This window comes from Gossypium hirsutum, chromosome A01, assembly GCF_007990345.1.
Source record: "Gossypium hirsutum isolate 1008001.06 chromosome A01, Gossypium_hirsutum_v2.1, whole genome shotgun sequence".
NCBI classification, from domain to species: domain Eukaryota; kingdom Viridiplantae; phylum Streptophyta; class Magnoliopsida; order Malvales; family Malvaceae; genus Gossypium; species Gossypium hirsutum.
The window spans coordinates 102291700-102314318 of NC_053424.1; the positions used below are offsets into that span (position 1 = coordinate 102291700).

General features: G+C 35.3%; 1 protein-coding gene across 3 annotated transcripts in view; it reads right to left on the minus strand.

The window, feature by feature from the left end:
• Positions 1-13274, minus strand: part of LOC107916803 (endoplasmic reticulum metallopeptidase 1) — a 36166-nt gene extending 22892 nt beyond the window's left edge. For 2 of the 3 annotated variants that reach the window (XM_016846176.2, XM_016846175.2), the window contains exons 1-14: positions 12760-13274; positions 12043-12128; positions 11816-11917; positions 11199-11305; positions 11011-11111; positions 10522-10609; positions 10166-10254; positions 9773-9912; positions 9498-9660; positions 9272-9407; positions 8962-9058; positions 8720-8849; positions 8295-8354; positions 8066-8184 (exon numbers count right to left, since the gene is read on the minus strand). In XM_016846176.2, coding sequence (XP_016701665.1) covers positions 8066-8184; positions 8295-8354; positions 8720-8849; positions 8962-9058; positions 9272-9407; positions 9498-9660; positions 9773-9912; positions 10166-10254; positions 10522-10609; positions 11011-11111; positions 11199-11305; positions 11816-11917; positions 12043-12128; positions 12760-12972 — 1631 coding nt within the window. In that variant the 5' untranslated portion in view covers positions 12973-13274. Of the gene's footprint in view, positions 1-8065; positions 8185-8294; positions 8355-8719; positions 8850-8961; positions 9059-9271; positions 9408-9497; positions 9661-9772; positions 9913-10165; positions 10255-10521; positions 10610-11010; positions 11112-11198; positions 11306-11815; positions 11918-12042; positions 12129-12759 lie in introns of those variants that run through there. The other variant, XM_041103062.1, reaches the window with a different exon arrangement.
• Between the last annotated feature and the right edge of the window lie 9345 nt (positions 13275-22619).

The following is a 22619-nucleotide window of genomic DNA, read 5'->3' on the forward strand; positions in this document are numbered from 1 at the left end:
TTGATTTATTTGACAACATTGAATAGTTAATCTTTAAGGATTATATCTTATTTTTAGAGATTCTAATTAGAGATATTTTTTTCCTTACATGATTCACTATTTCATGTATATATATCTATACTTATTTTTGATAAATATATAGTTTCTAAGTGAGTTTTTCCTCAATATATTAGATTATTCATCTCTAATTTCATCAGTTGTATCTGTTTTGTTCATGTTCCACAGATGAAAAAAAGCAAACTCGAAAGAAGATCACAGCCTAGGATATCCTTGGATATAGTAGTAATAAAGGGTACATGATCTATGACCCTTCTTCCAAGAAAATTGTAGTAAGCAGGGATGTGTTTGATGAAGAGAAAACATAAAGATGGAATGCTCCTATAGCTAAGATGCTCAAACAAGGAGAGCTTAAGCAAGTGTTACAGCTTGCGGATAATCAAACTAAAGAAAAAGACTTTGATGACATTCCAGTAAGGAACACGCGTCTAATTGCTGAAATCTATTAGAGGGTTGATGTTGTAGTTCTTGAACGTACAAACTTCGAAAAGGCTGAAATAATAGAAGGCAGGAGGGATGCAATGAGAGCTAAGTTGAACATGATTTATAAGAACCAGACATAGGAGCTTGTTGATAGGTCATCACATAAAAAAGTTATTGGTGTTAAATGGGTGTTCAGAACCAAGCTCAATGCTGATGGTTCACTCAACAGGTTGTAGGTAAGGTTGAGTGTGAAGGGTTTCAGTCAGCAATTCTGTGTGATTACTTGGAGACATTTTCTCTACTAGCAAGGCTTGATACGATCAAATTGTTGTTAACCTTGGCGACTTAAATGAGATAGAAGATCCATATTGATGATTACTTGCAAAATCCATATTGAAGATTCATACTGAATAGCTAATCTTTAGGGTTTCAAAAGAAATGAAGAACCAAGAGCCTAGTAAGCAAGAATTGATGATTGCTTGCAAAATTTGGGATTTATGAAAAACCTCAGTGAGCCAACTCTTTATGTGAAGAAAGTTGAAAAGGGCACAAGTTTAATAATATCTTAGTATGCTGATGACTTGCTTGTAATTAGGAGCTGTGATGATTTGGTGGAGGAATTCAAGCTGCGAAGGGAGAAGATGTTTGAGATGTTAGACCTTGGCGAAATGAGATACTTCTTTGGCATGGAAGTACAACAATTTTAGAAAGGAATATTTATCAGTCAGCAAAGTTTTGCCTTAGAGATCTTGGAAAGGTTTTGCATAGAAAGGTGCAAATCAGCAAGCATGTCTGGGGCACTTGGAGAAAAGCTTAGCAGCAATAGAGATTTTGAGAAGGTCGACAAGAAGAATTACAGAAGTCTCATTGGTTGCTTACTGCATCTAACAATAATACCAAATATTATGTATGTAGTAGGATTGTTATCAAGGTACATGCACTGCTGCAATATCTCACATTTTAAGGTTGCTAAGAGGGTGTTGAGATATATTAAAGGAACCGCCAACCTTAGCGTGTGGTTCATGAAGGTGGATATATTGAAGCTTGTTGGCTGCACTGACAGTGGTTGGGCAGGATCAATGGATGATATACGAAGCACTTTTGGATATTTCTTCTCACTTGGCTCTAGCATGTTCTCCTGGAGTCCCAAGAAGTAGCAAACTGTTGCTTAATCCACGATTGGGGTGGAGTACATGGCTGTAGCAGCAGTAGCGATCAGCTAAGCAATTTGGTTGAGAAAAAGTCTAAGAGACTTGAATCTTGTGCAGGATGAAGCCACGCAAATTTTGTGTGACAATCAATCCGCCGTTACAAGTGCGAAGAATCCTATCTTTCATGGGAAGACAAAACACTTCAAGATCAAGTACGATTTTGTGAGGGAAGTCGAGCAGAGCAAGGAAGCGACTCTAGTTCATTGTAGCACAGAGTCAGATGGCAGACATTCTGACCAAGCCTCTTGGAAAAGCGAAGTATGAGAAACTAAGGAATGAAATTGGTGTTTGCTGCATGAAGGCCAAGGAGGAGTATTGTGAGATGGTCATTCATGCAACAACTCGCACATTTAGCGGACATCATTGGTGCAAGTTATCTGGCAAACAAGCTATTTGGCGGACAGCCATTGGCACGCTGTCCAAATGTGAATAAGACTCGCGGATAAACAAGACGTAAATTGTTTTGCGGACTGGTATGCGGACCTTGAAGCTGCGGACTATCCCAAAACTTTTGATATAAGCTAACAAGTTGTCAACTTGTTTAGAAAAGTTGTCAGATTATTTTATTTATCTTTATTTTGATAGGATAATTTGAGCAGTGCTGATTAGACAGAAATCAACCAATGAGGAATCCCATGTACCTATCCTTACCAGCTTGTCAAGTTGTTAGTAATTTTTTTCTTATTTAGGGCTATCCTTTGTATGTAAACTATTGTAATTAAAACAGAAAAACATAACAAGTCACATTTGATTGCTAAACCTTAATCTGTCTTTCCATTCTTCCTTGCAAAGAAAAACCAACAGAACTACTATCTTGCTTGAATTAGGTGCTAATCTCAGAGATATACGTACCATACGGTTATTTTCAATTTTTCTTAAGCTTGCTCAAGTATTTGGAAGGTAATATTGTTGCGCGGAAGCGTGTGAAAGAGTAAAATTATTGTACTGAAAAATCACACTAAGTTCAATTCCCAGGAAAGAGAGGTGGATCACGAGGATCACTTAAGTACCAAGTCTTTCCTAGCCAGAATATCCCTCTATCGTAATTTAATAGCACAATAAATCACTACAATCAAATTCACAAAATATGAACAATAAATAGTAAAGAACACCAGAATTTTAACGAGGTTCGGCAAATCTTGCCTACGTCCTCGGGCACTACCAAATATATTTCACTCCAAAAATACAAGTGAAACTTTACAAATAAGGAGAGAGAACAATGCCTTAAGTAGAGAATGGCAAATGTGGGATGATGAGAATGAGCAATGGTTGGCCTATTTATAGTTGAGATTCAAGGGCCACCTTGCAAAGTCACTATTCACTTAGGGACCAAAAATTGCTATTTTCCCATGCCCAACACTAAATAAATATTTGGTGCCCATAACTTTGACCTTTCCAAAGTATGGGTAGGTATGGGAAAGGTATGGGCAAGGTATGGGGTATGGGTATATTCTAATAATCTCCACCTTGAAGATTTGATTAGGATAATCTTATCTTCACACAATTCTTTCTGCTTTTGACAACAATACTTGATAGTGCCTTCTTCAACTGTTAAACTTGCAGGATATTAATCAAGTTCAAACAATGTTCGAACTTGGTTGATGTTACCACCTTGGTCATCATATCTGCGGGATTATCTGCAGTCTTGATCTTCTGAAGACAAATTTTCCCCTCTTCAATAATTTCCCGCACAAAATGGAATCGTACGTCGATATGTTTTGTACGTGCATGATAGACTTGATTCTTTGCTAAATGAATAGCACTTTGACTATCACAATACACGTTAATATGCTCCTGAACCAACCCCAAGGTTTTAGCCATACCTTGTAACCAAATAGCCTCCTTTACAGCCTCTGTTACAGCCATGTACTCGGCTTCTGTGGTTGACAACGCAACTGTAGACTGTAGTGTAGACTTCCAACTTATTGGTCCTCCAGCAAGTGTAAACACATAACCGGTGGTTGATCTTCGCTTGTCCAAATCACCGGCATAGTCAGAATCAACGTACCCAATAACACCTTTACCAAGTGTATTATCCTGCTTGAACAGTAATCCAACATCTACGGTCTTCTGAATATACCGTAGAATCCATTTCACAGCTTGCCAATGTCCTTTTCCAGGATTATGCATATACCTGCTCACTATACTAACTGCCTGTGAAATGTCGGGTCTTGTACACACCATTGCATACATCAAGCTACCCACTGCATTAGAATACGGAACTTGCAACATGTATTCTTGTTCCGTATTCGTCGAAGGAGATAGTTGTGCAGAAAGCTTGAAATGAGAAGCCAACGGGGTACTTACAGGTTTGGTCTGCTCGTTCATACCAAACTGCTGTAGTACTTTCTTCAAATACTGCTTCTTAGACAAGCTAACTCTGCCATGAGCTCTATCTCTACATATTTCCATGCCGAGAATCTTTTTAGCTTCTCCTAGATCTTTCATCTCAAACTCGAGATTGAGTTGAGTCTTCAATCTTTCAATCTCAACTTTGCTCTTAGATGCTATTAGCATATCATCAACATATAAGAGCAAGTATATGAAAGTTCCTTCTTGTAGCTTCTGAAAATACACGCAATGATCAAATTTACTTCTTGTGTACCTTTGCCCTTTCATGAACTGATCAAATCGCTTGTGCCACTGCCTCGGAGATTGCTCCAATCCATAAAGCGACTTTGTCAATTTGCAAACCCAATTTTCTTTTCCAGCAACCTTGAATCCATCTGGCTGAGTCATATAGATTTCCTCTTCCAAATCACCGTGTAAAAACGCGGTCTTCACATCAAGCTGAACTAGTTCAAGATCATATTGCGCAACCAAGGCTAGCAAAATCCGAATAGACGAATGCTTCACAACTAGAGAAAACACTTCATTGTAGTCTATTCCTTCTTTCTGAGCGTAACCCTTTGCTACCAATCTAGCCTTGTATCGAATTTCATTTTTACCAGGAAATCCTTCCTTCTTTGCATATACCCATTTGCATCCAATTGCCTTCTTTCCCTTGGGTAGTGTCACCAACTCCCAGGTCTTATTTTTATGAAGAGACTGCATTTCTTCATTCATTGCTTACTTCCACTTTACACCATCAGGGTTACTTATTGCTTCTGTGTAAGTAGAAGGAACATCATCATCTGCAATTGGAAGTGCATAGGCCACCATATCGTCAAAGCGAGCAGGCTTACGAATCTCTCTTCTTGGCCTCCTATATGCAATTGAATCTTGTTGCTGTAGAAGTTCTTGGGTCGAAACTTCTTCATCATTTGTTCTTTCAATATTAGCTGGATCATCATTAACCTTTTCAAACTCCACCTGCTGCAAAGTACTACTGGTTTTGTCATCCTTTTGTGAATCCTCGTTCTTCATCATGGTTGATTCATCAAAAGTTACATCTCTACTGAAAACAATCTTCCTTGTATCAGGACACCAGAGACGGTATCCTTTTACACCACCAGTTATACCCATGAATAATGCTTTCTTTGCTCTTGGGTCTAACTTAGATTCTTTTACATGATAATATGCAGTGGAACCAAAAACATGTAAAGAATCATAATCAGTAGCAGGTTTACCAGTCCACATCTCCATCGAAGTTTTTCCATTTATTGCAGCTGATGGCAATCGGTTAATTAGATGGCACGCATATGTAACTGCCTCAGCCCAAAATTCCTTGCCCAATCCAGCATTGGACAACATACATCGAACTTTCTCCAGTATAGTCCGATTCATGCGTTCTGCCACCCCATTCTGCTGTGGTGTATCTCGAACAGTGAAGTGTCGCACAATGCCCTCATCTTGGCATACTTGTAGAAATGGATCGTTTTTGTACTCAGTACCATTATCTGATCGAAGTCGTTTGACCTTTCGACCAGTCTGAGTCTCCACCATCTTCTTCCACTTCAGAAATGCATCCAAAACTTTACTTTTTCTTTTCATTAGATACACCCATACTTTTCTTGAATAATCATCAAGAAAAGTGACAAAATAGTGCATACCTCCCAAAGAAGCCACTTTGGTAGGTCCCCACACATCACTGTGAACATAGTCCAGAATTCCTTTCGTATTGTGAATTGCTGAACCAAATTTTACCCTCGTCTGCTTGCCCAGAACACAATGTTCACAAAATTCCAATTTGCAAGAATTTGCACCTTTCAACAAGCCTTGCTTCGCCAAAGTCTGCAAAGCTTTTTCACCAGCATGTCCCAATCGCCTATGCCATAACCTGGTAGCCTCTGAATCTGCATCTTTCGCAGAAGCTGTTGATGTTGATCCAATAACTGTACTTCCATTTAAATAGTACAAGTTATTTCTTCTAGTGCCTTTCATCACCGTCAATACCCCAGCTACTACCTTTAGTAATCCATCTCTCAAAGTGATTGTGAACCCTTTAGATTCTAGGGCCCCTAATGAGATGAGATTTTTCTTCAAGCTGGGTACATAGCGAACATCTGTCAGAACTTGGATTGAGCCGTCATGGTTCTTCAATTTGATTGTACCTACACCCATTGTCTTACAGGCACTATCATTGCCCATAAAAACAACTCCACCTTCTAGTTCTTCAAGACTAGAAAACCAGTCCTTATTAGGACACATATGGTAAGTACATCCTGAATCCAAAATCCACTCATCCGTTTGACATGCCATTGCCATGCCAACCAAGCTAAAGTCTGACTCCTCATCATGCTCCGCTACACATGCATTAGAAATAGCCTTGCCCTTTTGTAGCTTAGGACAATTCTTTTTCCAATGCCCTTTTTCACGGCAAAAGGCACATTCATCTTTGGCGGGTCTCCCTTTGGACTTTCCCCTTCTACCAGATTTGCTGCTGTGTGAACGACCTCTTATTGTTAAGACTTCTGCTGTTGTATCTCTGTGATCTCTTTTATCTTTCTTTCGAGTCTCAGATCTATACAACGCACTACAGACTGCATCAAATGTGATCGTGTCCTTCCCATGAAGCAATGTGGTGGTAAGATGATCATATTCATCAGGAAGGGAATTCAACAACAATAATGCCTTGTCTTCATCTTCAAATTTCTCATCCAAATTTAGCAAGTCTGCTAAAATTTTATTGAATGAGTTCACATGGTCATTCATCGACATACCGGGTGCATACGTGAATCGATAAAGTTTCTTTTTCATATAAAGCCTATTTTCAAGACTTTTCGTTAGAAACTTTTCTTCCAATGTATCCCACAGCTTCTTCGCTGATGTCTCCCTCATGACGGAGTACTTCTGCTCTTTGGCCAAACATAGGCGGATTGTACCACACGCCTGTCTATTGATCTTGGCCCACTCCTTGTCATCCATCTTGTCAGGTTTTTCTTCAAGGGCTATATCCAGCTCTTGCTGACATAAGACATCCAGGATCTCACACTGCCACATACCAAAATTATTGGTACCGTCAAATTTCTCTACTTCAAATTTTGCATTTGTCACAGTAGTCCTTGCTGATGACGATGCTGCTGCCATTTTTCTCCTCAATCCCAACTACTGTATACGTGAACCGTACCGTATACGTGAATAGTACCATATACGTGAATAGTACTGTATACGTGAATAGTGCCGTATACGTGAATAGTACCATAAACGGTCGTATTCCCCAAGTACGAATCTGGCTCTGATACCAATTGTTGCGCGGAAGCGTGTGAAAGAGTAAAATTATTGTACTGAAAAATCACACTAAGTTCAATTCCCAGGAAAGAGAGGTGGATCACGAGGATCACTTAAGTACCAAGTCTTTCCTAGCCAGAATATCCCTCTATCGTAATTTAATAGCACAATAAATCACTACAATCAAATTCACAAAATATGAACAATAAATAGTAAAGAACACCAGAATTTTAACGAGGTTCGGCAAATCTTGCCTACGTCCTCGGGCACTACCAAATATATTTCACTCCAAAAATACAAGTGAAACTTTACAAATAGGGAGAGAGAACAATGCCTTAAGTAGAGAATGGCAAATGTGGGATGATGAGAATGAGCAATGGTTGGCCTATTTATAGTTGAGATTCAAGGACCACCTTGCAAAGTCACTATTCACTTAGGGACCAAAAATTGCTATTTTCCCATGCCCAACACTAAATAAATATTTGGTGCCCATAACTTTGACCTTTCCAAAGTATGGGTAGGTATGGGAAAGGTATGGGCAAGGTATGGGGTATGGGTATATTCTAATAAATATCCCTATAACTATGTCCCGTTATACATCAGATACCAATGTTGGACAATAAAAATGGAAAGTATGATAAAAATAACTAACAACCGGCTCCATCAAAAAAATAACTGCTTGGTAACGAGTAAAAACTGAAAACAACAATATACTCATAGTTCATGAAGAGGATATGCAATTGAACATTTACGGGAAATAATACCTGACAGATTGATGACCGCAAAAATTGATTGACAGGTAAAAGGAGATCCAGGCTAGAAGCATAGAAGCAGATGCGAAAAAGGTCAAAAAACCTCCTGTGAACCCAGCTAAAAGATAAGCCTGCCATTCCAAAGTTGTTTATATTATAGCCAAAGTTCTTTATATTATATAAATTAAGAAAATCAATGCATGATTTTTAACTAGCAAACGACACTGATCAGACCACATACCAAAGTTAATAAAGCATAAAATCCAAATGCTCCCCAGAATCTTGCCTCATCAGATAGTGCCTGTAAGATTCATTTAGCCACATACCATACATATTAAGCACACAAACTGAAATACTGCTAAAACTGTTGCATGCATCCTAACTGACCTGGTGATCATAAATATATGCATAGGTGGGCAAGATTCAGTTATTATCTTGCAGAACACTTAAAAAGTACATTTTCAGTATTTCAACTTTTATCCTTTAGTCATGGTTAAGTGAGATTCATGTTTGCAGTAACTTGAATGAAACTTGGGAAACATACAGGGTATACAAGTATAAGCTCATACATAAAAGAACCGCACAGGTGCAATTCGTGCTGGACATAGCAAAATAAGCTAGTTCTCAGTCAAATTCGTTAATAAAAATTGAATCTAAAATGTTTACCTCTTTTGATGTCTTGAGAATTGAAACATCTTGAGAAAGGGGGAGAACACGAAAAACGGTTCTTGGGATCAACAGACCAATAAGTGAAATGGGAGTGAACATCAAGAAAGCTAAGTAGGGATTAGCAAACCTGCATATCAGTTTCAGCACGTCAAGAAATATTTCAGATATTTGACATTCAAACAATACTATAGAAAAAAAATATCCCATATGCATCTTCCAGCTTAAGATATACAACCAACCAGTTCATTCCATAACTAGAAAATAGCAGTCTCAGGATGGAAAATATAACTGGGAAAATAATAGCCAGCATAATTCCAGTAGCATGGAGGATCATTCCTGCAAAATATCCAACAAATTTGAATACATTATAGTAGTCCACACTACAAAGCAGCTTAAAGAGACCTAACCATTTGCTATTAAGAACACAGAAGCAGAACTTATTAATGGAAATTATTAATTAAAAACAGTAGTACATTGATTATTAAGTATAGATTGGAATGCTAACAGATAAGAATTGTCAAATAAAATAATGATCTGCAGCCATTTTACCTTTTACAAAATCATAGAGGGTCACAAAACAACAATATAACCCATAATTCATCATACGTAACAAAAAAGGCATAATCAGGAAGATGGCAATGGGAATGCTATGAAGCATCAAAGCTATCCTTCTGGAGTAGAAAATCTGAAACATGCACAATCAGAATGAAAACGTTTAATATACACACCAAAGAAACACTAGTGCCAAGTGCATATATACATGAACAGAACCTACCATGAACCAAGTTAAGTAGTCGAAGAAAACAGCTTGTTCATCATTGTAGTCATGAGCATCACCAAGGGATTCCCTTTCATGGTCATTTTTAAGCTTAGAAGACTCTGCAAAGGCCTTAACCATGCTATATAAATTGTCTCCACGTGCTTGCATGCTACCAGGTCTGCATTGAAAACAGATGGGCACATGTATGTGTGAGTGGAAGTGCATAATAACAAAAAGTAAAAATTTCCACTAAATTGATTCTATACCACAGGAGAAGACATAATGCATACAATAGTCGGTCCACTGTATCAGAGGAGGCATGATAATGATAACCACCAAAAAGAAAAATAATATCCAGGCCAGGAATACTGCCATAATCTTGGGAAAACATCCTGTAATCTGTATCTCCAGGAATAACAGGGAAAATATCCTGCAAGGATATTGAACCATTCATGTTTGACTCAGTTATACTATCGATATAAGCAGGTGCAGAAAAAAAAGTTGGGTTTAACAGAATAGGAACTAAGTACAAATATTTTCATGGTCAGCAGAAATAAAGAACGGTGTGATTACCTTCACAAGGAAACGTGTTTAAACAATAAATTAAAGTAACTAGTAGAAGCTCCAAAAAAAATAATGTGCACTAGAACAAGAATATATACTAGAAAAGGATAAAGTAAAACCTGAGCTGCACTATTTGCCATGGGATATATGGCTGATTGAGCATAGACATACGAAGGCCAAGAACCAGGTCCAGATTGGCAGACTACATCTGTAGTTTCAACAAATATGTAGCTTAGGCATGACAAATAACAAAAAAAAAGAAAAAAAAAGGAAGTTCATACATGTCTACTGAGAGTAATTTTCGATATTTTTCTTGTTTAAGGTGGTATGAAATAAATTATAGCTTAATTTATCACAGACAGCTCTTTATTACATCATTAAAACAAAGTTTGCTCAAGTAATGACATAACCACTGGTATGAACAATGATTTCAGCACTTGGGAAAAGAAAAAATTAGCACTGATTTATATCCTACCTAGACCTCCTGTCCCAGTCGCTTCTACATTGATAAAAGCTCCTATGGAATCACGCCATTTATGGGTCCTCATGAAGCCATTAGCTCCCTAACATATCAGAAGAAAAACAATACAATGTCTATATGAATAGAATGTTCAGGAAGATTTGAATCTTCAGATAAAGTTAAGAAAATAGTGTCAGCTTAAGGTTTGGTTTTGCCAGTTTGATTTACGTCTTGCTGTTCTCCTTAGCACTGGCACTACTCCTTGCTATCATTCCTATTGAGAGGGTCTGAAGTTTTGTCAACATATGTCCCAAAATATATGTCTACTAAAGCAAATTTAGGCATTTCAAGTTTTATAATATATCACTCATGATAAATTAAACTTCTTTCAAGTTTTATAATATATCACTCATGATAAATTAAACTTCTTTTTCTTTGTAAAACTGCAGCATTTGAACCAAACTAATAAGTCTACTTAAAAACAAAGCATTAGCATATCCTTACCAGTAAAAAAGATTCTTCTGCACCATTAAATAATAAAATTATAGGCCGAGGTGGGACCCATCCAGAGTCTATGATTATTCTTGCGATTTCCAATAGTGATGCTGCAAAGGACAAAGCGTCAGATAGATGTGTTCAAAATATAGCCAAAATAATTCCTGCAATCAAGCTAAAATATTCAATGTAGATACCAACACATGAACCACAATCAGCAGCACCCGGAGAACCAAGTGTAGTATCAAAATGAGCATTAACTAGAACTGATGGATCGCTGTGTTTTGAGTCTATTGAGGATATCCTGTCATTATATAAAAGAAAGAAGATAATACCATTTGCTAAAAGCTTCAAGACAAACAAATTGCCTCATTGTCTACAACTCCAAAGGTTATAAAGTTTTGGGGAATCTATAATCTAATAAATCCTTTGACATTGATTCCATGGTTAAGCCAAAAATTACTCACCAATCACTACTTTTAAATGTCGTAAACAATGATATCAATAACTCTTTCCTTTCATTTTTAATGAGTCTAACACCTTAACTAGAACTTTCTGATATTGTGCTCAATTTTCTTATCCATGATCAAGCTTGAAAAACAAAGTTTCACTCACAATTTTGATATTTGACACCGTAAATGATATGGCAGGTGCAAGTTGAACAATTTCTTTCTCTGGTCATGCATTATAAAAGAACCAGTATATAACACCAATCAAGAAAATGGATTTCCCCAACTACTTTCATTGGATTTGGGATTTAACACAATATATACAAATCCAACCCAAAAAGTTCTACTCAATTTCAGAAACTTACCTCATTAGAATATTGGTAAGATTTCTGTAATCAAATGATATGCCGTGGCCTAAAAACAACATAGCGAATGACCCACTAACAACATTCTCTTCAATTTCGATTCTGCAAATTATGTCACGAACCAAATCAAGTTAAGCGAGCATCTTCAGAAGAGTAACGAGAATACAAAATCCATTTGCTAATCAAACAACTAATTCAGCTTAGAAACAAATGTATTGCATACCAACCTAATATTAGATCCAGCTCTCTCCTTCATCCTTTCCAGTTGTGCCTTAATATACTCAGCTGCTTCTCTCAAGCCCGGACGCCCTTCCTATTGAATAAAGAAAAAACACAAATAATTACAAAAACAAACTCAAGCTCCATGACAGAAACAAAATATAGTTAACAATTCTTATTACATTTTTTTTTCCATTTCAACTAGATTAGAATAAATTTTACTCTCCACAGAGTTCAACTTCACTTTAATAACCTTCATACAATCAAAACATTTTAATTACTCCAACTGTTCAGTTTCTTTAAAGCACATACGTACAAGGAATCCTACTTTTGAATATATCTATTATATATATAAGTATAGGAAGTGGCGAAGTCAGAAAACCGAGCCAAAATGAAATTTAAATTTGTAATAAATTAAATTAAATTTTCATAATTTTAAGGGGTTAAAAGTAAAATTTTTTCTTTACTAATTTAAAATTTTAAAAATTTTTAAAGAGTCAAAACACTAATTTTTCATCTTAGCAGCGGCCGGCCCCTGGATTCGAATCTGCTTATGATATAGCAAATAGATGAGAAAACTTGGACAAAATTTGAGCATACTTTTGAATAATGAGCATTCATCCTACACTTATTTGAGTCCGGATAAGAAGGAATTATGGAAAGCTTCATTTAATCGGCATAAAGAACAAGCGGAAGTGGTGAAGTTAAAGGATATTTAGACGCACTTGTCGATTTCCAATATCATGTGATAAGACTCGAACATGCTCGACAGCTCTGGCTTCGGAGAATCGATCAAGAGGCGCGTCGATCCCCAAAGGCTTAATGAACTTTGTGTAGATAACGGAGTGAACCACAAACGACATCAGACCATACATGATCGCCAAGGAAAACAACAATTTGAATCCGGAAACATCCCTGGCGTCGAACCTTAACACCATAATTATCTTTTTTTTTTAAAGAAAAGAAAAATCCGAAGCTTGATCTAACAGTATCCCATTTCTTTTCTTGTATTGTAGAGATGATAAATCAAGATGGAGGAATCAAAGTTTTATAACATTAAAATATTGAAAAAGAAGGTAAAAAGCAGGTGAGTTTTGTTTTCTTGCAGAGGAGTTGGAATGAAGAACAGTTTAGACATGGGAGTAACAGAAAGCTGTAGGAGCAGAGGAAAGAAAGGAAGAAGGAGAGAGAAAGAATGATTTTTCCGTGGATTCCGTGCTTCCATTAATGTCTGCTACAGCCAGGGAATAACTAACACTTCTTCTTACGTCCATTATTACAATTATATCTCTGTGGCAGCCCACTTTACCCAGCCCATTGAACTTCATGAAAGTGAGATTTTCTCTAGTAAAAATAATCTTCATTTTTTATATTAACTAAATTGATCACTTTTTAAAAACATAAATGATTTAATCTATGTCAATTTTAAATAATTCATGACATTTACTTTTTCTATTAATAAATTTTACTTTTGGTTAGTATAATAATAAATTTAATTTTTAATGTTCTCATATTTTATCAATTTGATCCTAATTTTAAAATTTAATAAAAATTAAACTTTAACATTTACACATTTTATCAATTTAGTCTTTATTCTTAAAAAATTATAAACTTCAATATATATATTGAAACAAATTCTCAAAATTAAAAAATTACATATATAACTTTAAACTTTGCTTGAGAAACTTTTAGTTTTATCAATTGATTAAACACAAATCAATGGAACGAGCTTTTATCTTCTCTTACAAAGAAAACAATTAAAGCTCTTGATGTTACGACAACAAATCAGGAGGAAAGAAAATGACTCAAAGGGTGGTTGGAAGTATTTTTTTCAACCATCGATGTTATAGAACCAAGTAGGAACAAGTGTCACGGGTCACAGATCAAAGCCCATGATCATTATGCGCAAAACGTCCCATAGAGGTCAACTTATGAAATGAGGCTCATTTGATTCGCTTGAACTGGCCCAATTTGTGGAACTCATGGAAAACCTATCTACTTAAAGCATTGGTGGCCTAGTGAAACACTCCAATAAAACTAGAGTTACCAAGGTAAATTGTAACACCCCTTACCCGTATCCGAGGCCGGGCTAAGGTACGAGGCGTTACCAGACAAACATACAAACATTAAACTAAAATACGAGCCATAAAATTTTATTAATATTTCAAAGCGTTCATTCTCTTACACATAGTCCCTTATTTGAGTCTACGAAGCCCAAAACATACTTTAGAAAGAGTTTGGGACTAAACCGAGAACTTACGAAAATCTTGGAAATTTCATGCTTTAAGGCTCCACACGCCCGTGTCCCAAAGTCGTGTTCCATACACGGCTGAGACACATGGTCGTGTCTCTGCCTGTGTGGAATATACCTAGGCTATTTTCCAAGCTTTGGTCAACCTTGATCTTTTACACACTTATACAAAATCAAAAGCATATAACATGGTATTCATTTAATGATTAAACATCCTCAATTAAACCATAAACATAGCATTTGTATGTCATCATACATGTGTCTCTCATACTCATTTTACCTTGTTTATTATAGTACCACTTATACATTTATACCAAGATTATCATCTTACCAAATATCTTCAGCTTAATCATCAAGCATTCATATTTAAAGCTAGATCATATCTTTATAAAATACCACGATTCAGATGCGCAGAATAACTTGTTTGCCTGAAACATTTCAATTCAATTCCATACCCAACAAGCATTACATTGAGACTAGTCATATATATATATATATATGTACATGTCATGATACATAACATTCTCTTTTTGTTTTCTTATAAACACATATCATTTATTTCATTATATCAATATTTCATATACCATAGTTTCCATGTATTCCACATATATTTATTTTCCTCCTCCTCGTCTCCATTCCACATCCTTAATGTATATAGCATTCTTGTAAGTACGATTTCACAATTTACTAATAAATGTTCACATCAAACTGTCCATACGAGTCATAGTCACTTAATTATTTATAATTCGAGCTACAGAGCTTCAAATTAAGATCCGTAAATTTTCCCTGAAACTAGACTCACATATCTTTCCACCATAAAATTTTCATAATTTTTGGTTTAGCCAATTAGTACAGTTTATTCATTAAAATTTCCCCTGTTTCACTTTCTGACAGTTCTGACCTCTCTTCACTAAAAAATAATTATCTCATAGTACAGAACTCGGATAATGTTCTTGTTGATTTATATTGAAAATAGGCTCATTATTTATTTTAAAAATATAATTTTAAGCCTCTAATTATTTTTTTCCAAATTTTTGTGATTTTCCAAAGTCAGAACAGGGGATCACGTAATCATTCTGCATCAGTCTCACAAAAACATAAATATCTCAAAATATAGAGCTCCTTTGCTTTGTATGTTTCTTTTATATGAAAATAGACTCATTAAGCTTTAATATGATATCTCATTCAGTCTCTGATTCAATTTATACTATTTTTGGTGATTTTTCAAAATCACGTCACTGCTACTGTCCAAAACAGTTTTATTGCTAATTCACTCTTTCACACTTTCTTTGTATTAACCTCATTTTAACATACATATCACAAATCATTTTCACCACATTTCATACATCACAAGTATAGGCCCATGATCACAAGGTCACCATAAAATCATCCTCATGTATAACTTACTTGTTTATAACCTTACCACATCCTGGTTACTTAATGAACACATCATTCATATAACCAAGTTCCTGCACTTATTCATCACAAAACTCACAAAGCAATACATATAGAGTCTCCCGTTGAACACTTCGGATCAATCCTCGATACTTGGTGGTTTTAGCACATAGCTCCACCCATCATATAGTTCGGCTCTCTTGTACACATGGTGAACACTTAGTACCACCCATGTGACCTAGCCAGTTTATCTCGTAGCTCTCTTGTCTACATGGTGTCTTTCACTTGGAACCACGCATGCGACCTAGCTACATATATCTCGTAACTCTCTTGTCTACATGGTGTACACATAGTATCACCCATGCGACCTAGCTACATCATAATGTCTTGTAGCTCTCTTGTACACATGATGTGCACTCAGCACTATACATGTGACCTAGCTACATACCATCTGTATCATCCAATCTTTCCGAAGGTTCAACCGGGATTTCTCTCTCTTTTCCAACAATTTCACCAATCAAGTAATTATCCACAAACATATTTCCAATATTTTTATAAAATATCATAATACTAATAGTGATGTATTACTTACATATAAACTTACATCTCATTTAATATCAACGCAATAACATTAAATTACACATTGTCTTATTAAAAATCATATGAACTTACAATTTTCCATAATATCCATAATCATAGAAATCACATTTATGTATGATAATTCAATGCACTTCATGTACCATAGACATATTTTTAAATCAATTCATAAACTTGGCACCATAATCATTTAATTTAACATAATTCAATTAATTCACTAAATTTAACTTTCAAATATAAATTACAGCATTATTGTTGTATTATTATCATACCAACTTACATACTTTCAACACCTCGGAGATCATAGTAAATATATCAATTTTACATTGAAACATGCATAAATTAATACTTATTATACATATGAACTTACCTTGATATTAAAACGGCCATTTTACCAACTTTCCCAATTTTTGACTTTTCTCTCATTCTAGGTTCAAATCTCGTTTTTCGGGATCTAAAACATCATATTTTACTTATTTAATTAATGTACTATTCAAAACAGTCCTTAACTCAAACTTTGGAAAAATTAAAATTTTGCCCCTAAACTTTTGCATATTTACACTTTTGCCCCTAGGCTCAGGAATTAAACTTCATCCCTTATTCTTATGTTTTATGACATGATGATCACTTTTCCCTTCTATGGCAACATCAAATTCTCACTTTAACATATACTTATGACTATTAGGTATTTTTACCAATTAAGCCCTTTTGCTCGTTTTCACTTAAAACCGAGTAGCACAAGTTGTCTAATATAATTTAAAACCTCATATTGTATCATAAAACACCAGAATACACAAATTTTACCTATGGGTATTTTTCCAAATATGAACCCTAGGTTGAATTATTGCTAGCATAAGCTAAATCAAGTTACCGAGACTCCAAAAACGTAAAGAACTTGAAAAACGGGGTTAGAAGGGACTTACAATTGAGCTTGGGAAGCTTGAAAACCCTAGCCATGGAGTCTCCCTTGGTATACACGTCCATGGTGAAGAAGATGAGCAAAATTGGCTTTTAATTTTGTATTTTAATTCATTTTACCCCTAAATGACCAAAATACCCTTACTACTAAACTTTCCAAAAATTCCATCCATGTCCAATTTTTGTCCATAACTTAGAAATTGGTCAAATTGCTATTTAATACCTCCTAATTAATATTTCAAATCAATTTCATACTAGAAACTTCTAGAATGCAAGTTTTGCAACTTATTCAATTTAGTCCCTAACTTCGAATTAAGCACTTTATGCATAGAATTTCTTCACGAAATTTTCACACAATCATGAAATCATATCATAGACCTCAAAATAATCATAAAATAATTATTTATATCTCATATTTTGTGGTCCCGAAACCTCTGTTCCAACTAGACCCAATTTTGAGCTATTACATAAATAGTGTAAATCCTAAAGGGCTAAGATTGTATAGATTTTAAATCTCTTAGGACTCTCAATTATAGATAAGCACAAATCTCAACCGTCGATATAACTCAATTTGTATAGATGGCTTTGGAGGAGCTCAACTATAAATAGAGGCTTCCCTCCTCATTTATATCCACTTAGTTATAATCCTTCATAGTAATTAAATACTATTGAGAGCATTTACCCAAAAACTTGGCGTGCGCTATCTTTTTGTGGCTTTCTCTAATTGTTCATAGCTTTTTCCTTTTCAGAGTTGCTTCTGCTTTGCTTCGGTGCCTTGGAGAATTTCTATTAGAATTCTCAGTTTTTGTGAGTAGGCTGACTTAGGCAGGATTTCAACCCAAGAAATCGCCTAAGGTTGTGCGGTTTGCCAAACTAAAGATCTAGCCCTGTGACAATTGGTATCAAATTCAGTGCTCGAAGGTGTCGATTGAGATGACAAAAAGAAAAGACGAACAGAATGTCTTGATGGAGATTCATGGGAGGTCTAGGAAAAATAGCAAATAGAGGGATATGTTGTCAGCTCTAGAATGTCAAATGACCAATCTTGAGGAAACCATGGATGGTGTGAAGGAAACATTAGAGGTAGTTAAGGAACACATCAATGAGTTAGACTCAATTGGTCATAGAGCATACATCCAACACACATGTCATATTACCAACCATGCATGACAAACAAACATAATCACATCATAAACATTAGACATGATAACGAATAGCTAAGTTTACGAACCATAATCAATATGAGCCACATCTCATGACCATATACATATAACTCAATATAAGCCAATACATTTGGCCAAAGCATAATAACACATGTCATAAAACTAGATCTCTATACATGCCACTCACTTGAAATTTCTAACATATGCTTCATTATTCCAAGGGTAGTGACTTGATAGTGTGATGCTACCTCCAACGATCTCCAACCCCAAGCTAAACTGACAAGCTAAAAGAAATGTAAAGGAGGGAGTAAGCTTCAAGCTTAGTAAGTCCATATGAAAATAATAAGAAACTTATCAATATGGTTCCACCAATTCTTACAACATGATCTCAAAGTAATACTATCATGATTGCCTTTTTACCTATGTTCAAGTCAAGCTATTTTCTCGACTCACGGTCACTAAATTATTTATATCTGGAGTTATGGAACCTAATTTTCCTAGAAACTAGACTCACATATATTCTTACCATAAAATTTTCAGAATTTTTGGTTTAGCCAATTAATATAGTCTATTCTTCAAAGTTATCCCTGTTCTGTTGTTTGATAGCTTCAACCTTTCTTTACTAAAAATTAATTATCTCCCACACAAGATTCAAATGATGTTTCCATTTGTTTCTTTCGAAATTAGACTCATTATAGATTCTAATCATATAATTTGTAACCCATAATTATTTTTGTACAATTTTTAATGATTTTTCCAAATCAGGACAGGGGATTTCAAAATCATCCAGACTCTGTCTCACAAAAATTTAAATATTTCATAATATGAAACTCTTTTGCTTACACTGTTTCTTCCATGTGAAACTAGACTCATTAAGCTTTAATTTCATATTTTATTCAGCCTCTAAATCAATTTCCACAATTTTTGGTGGATTTTCAAAGTTGGACTACGACTACTGTCCAAAACTGTTTTAGTGTAAATTGATGATACTAAGTTTATCACACCTTATTAATTCATTTTCACCACATTGGTAAAGATACATACTTATACATCATAAGTATAGACCTATAATCACAAGGTCATCAGAAATCATTCTCATAGGCATGAATTACCTATTTACATCTTCACCAAATGTACATCATAAACCGAAATCATTTCTTATGAGCTTGGCATACACACCTGTGTTACTCAACATGCTCGTATTCATTCCTTACTAATTATACAACATGAATTGAATTCACACCTCATCAATTTCATGTAAGTACCTGTATCACTCACAACATAGCCATAAGCTCTATCATTTCCACTTAAACCTTAAATTTCTCATTAAACCATTTGGAATACCACATGATAATCACTAAGCCTCAAACATATGTATGATGCCGATGCCATGTTCCAAACATGGTCTTACACTAGCTCACACATCTAAGTGATGTCATGTCCCAGAGAGGTCTTACACTGACTTCCATATATCGAGGCCGATGCCATATCCCAGACAAGTCTTACACTGGCTCTCATCTATCGATGTCGACGCCATGTCCCATACAGGTCTTACACTGACACATGTCAAGCCGATGCCATGTTCCAGACAGGTCTTACACTGGCTTGCATATCTCGAGGCCGATGCATGTCCCAGACATGTCTTACACTGGCACACATATCACCCAAATGTTATGGCATGATTTTCCAATCTATTCCTAAGGTTCAATCGGGAGTTTATCATGATAAGTCTCATCATACCATTACTCATAGATGCATTCAAGCCTTATATGTGAAATCAAACATTCAATGCATAATAACGATAAAGTTGTAATATTTACGCACAACTTACTTGTTTCAATGAAATGTCATATTCCATCAAATTTCTAATGTATTCAATCATCACAAAAATGTTATTAACGTTTGGCATCACTTTCTAATACATAACCCCATCAACATATAATTAAATACAATCATAACAAAATAGACTTCAAGCATATTATCAATAACATGGATAACATGTTTATTTAGTCACACGGACTTACCTCGAATGCAATTTCAGCTAATTACACCATTTTAGTCCATAACCTTGTACTTTTCAATTTAAGCCCGAATATCAGTTTCTTGATCTAGAATGATAAAATTTACTACTTTAATCATCACATTAACCAATATATTTCATAATTTATACTTTGGAAAAATGACAATTTTGCCCCTAGACTTTCACAAAAATTACGATTTTACCCCTAGGCTCGTAAATCTATTTTTATTGAATTTTATCCTTTACCAAGCCTAGCCAAATTATTTTTATAACTATAGCAACTCACAATTTCAATTTTTTCACATATTTACAACTTATTTTACAACTTTACAAAATACCCCTTTTTAGGTGTTTTCATGCAAACTTCTTTCACAAAAGTTGTTTATTACACAACCAAGACTCATTTTCTTCCATAAAAATTTAGAAAACAACATAAATTCTCTCATGGCAAAATCCTAGACTTTCAACCATTTTTTAAAATAGTCCCCCCATTAGCTAGCTCATGCTACAAGGGTTCCAAAAGTGTAAAAATCATCAAGAAAAGTCATCAAAATCACATACTTGAAAGAGAACTAAGCGGCTGAAAGTTTAGGCTCTTAAAAACCCCTTGTTTGCTGCCATTTTCAGTGGAAGAAGAAGAAGGATATAAAAATGACAACTTTGTTTTTCTTATTTTATTTTATGACCAAATAAGTCACCTAATGCCACCAAACATTGACTATTCTCTATTTCTTGTCCCCTATGGCTAGCCAAGCACCTTTTTAGGGTCTATTTTCACTTTAACACCCCCAATTATGGTTCTCTAGCAATTTAACACCTTTGGCTAATAAAACAAAACTTTTGCCCTTAATGCGATTTAGTCCTTTTTCGCAATTAAGTTCCCAAAAACTAAAATTAATTCACCAAATTTTTCATGCACTTATATAATTATGCTATAACACCAAAATAATATTAAAATAATTTCTCTAACTTCAGATTTGTGGTCCCGAAATCACTATTCTGAGTAGGCCCAAAATCAGGTTGTTACAATGATGCTCTTGAAGCAATAGTTGTGCTTTGAAGGAGGAAATTAAGGCCATGGTGGCAAAGATTGAGGAGATCGAGAGAGAGGTGCGGAGTTGTTGTAGGAAAAAGGATACTAGCTTCAGTTTTTAAATAGCATAAGATGGATGCCCCTAACTCGAAAAAGTTTTGGGGGATGTGGTCCACGAGATATGTGGACAATTTTCTCTAGGGGATGGAACAGTACTTTCGTGTGATAGGCATCGAAGATGATACCACTAAGGTAAACATTATTGCAATTTTTTTAATTAATGTCACTCTTTTATGGTGGCATTTTAGGTCCACGAATGAGAGACGAGGTGGTACCGCAGTTGGGACTTGGGAATAGTTCCAGAAAGAATTGAAGAAGCAATTTTACCTGTAATATGCCAAAGAGGAGGCTCGGGCTAAGTTGCATTAACTTACGCAACAAGGTGCTATTCAGAAGTATGTCAGAGACTTTAGTAAATTGATGCTTCAAATATTTGACTTAAGTGAGAAAGAAGCTTTCTATTGGTTCAAAGACAGGTTAAAAATGTTGGATTTGGTGCCCTAAGTGTAGTATTTTCGTCAATATACACTTGTAATTTTTTCAAATAGATTGGTTAATAAAAAAAATTCATTGATTACATTAATATACTTTGTATAATTGTCCTTACATGGTTTTTGTACACAAAGCAAAATGGAAGCAAATATTGCTCATTAGTTGTCTAAATGTTTAACTAATACTAAGTGGTATTACATGGTCAAATCATAATACGAAAAGACAACTTATATGGTAAATGAACCTAAACATGTCCTTAGTCTAATTGGAAATGATCAAACAGATTAGAAGACTAATATGTCATCTATCAAGTCTAATTCGGGAGATGTCTTATCTTGGGCATCGGAGCGGATGACTCCCAAAATATAGAGACACGGATGTGACTGACTGGACTGATAGTACATCTAATAGGACCCAAGTAGAATAGATCTTGAATCCATTTATGGATTTATTTAGTTGTAATGTTCATAATGTGGCATACCTAAATCATGAGTTGATGGCAGACTATGTATGTGTCACTGGTACACTTTGATGTAATTAAAAGCCTGAGTTCAAATATATAAGGAACTGAAAGTTGGTGTGTTGGGTGTGTGACTTTTGTAGTATGTAGCGTCATTCACAATAGTGGAATCAATATCCCAAAACATGGGTAAATG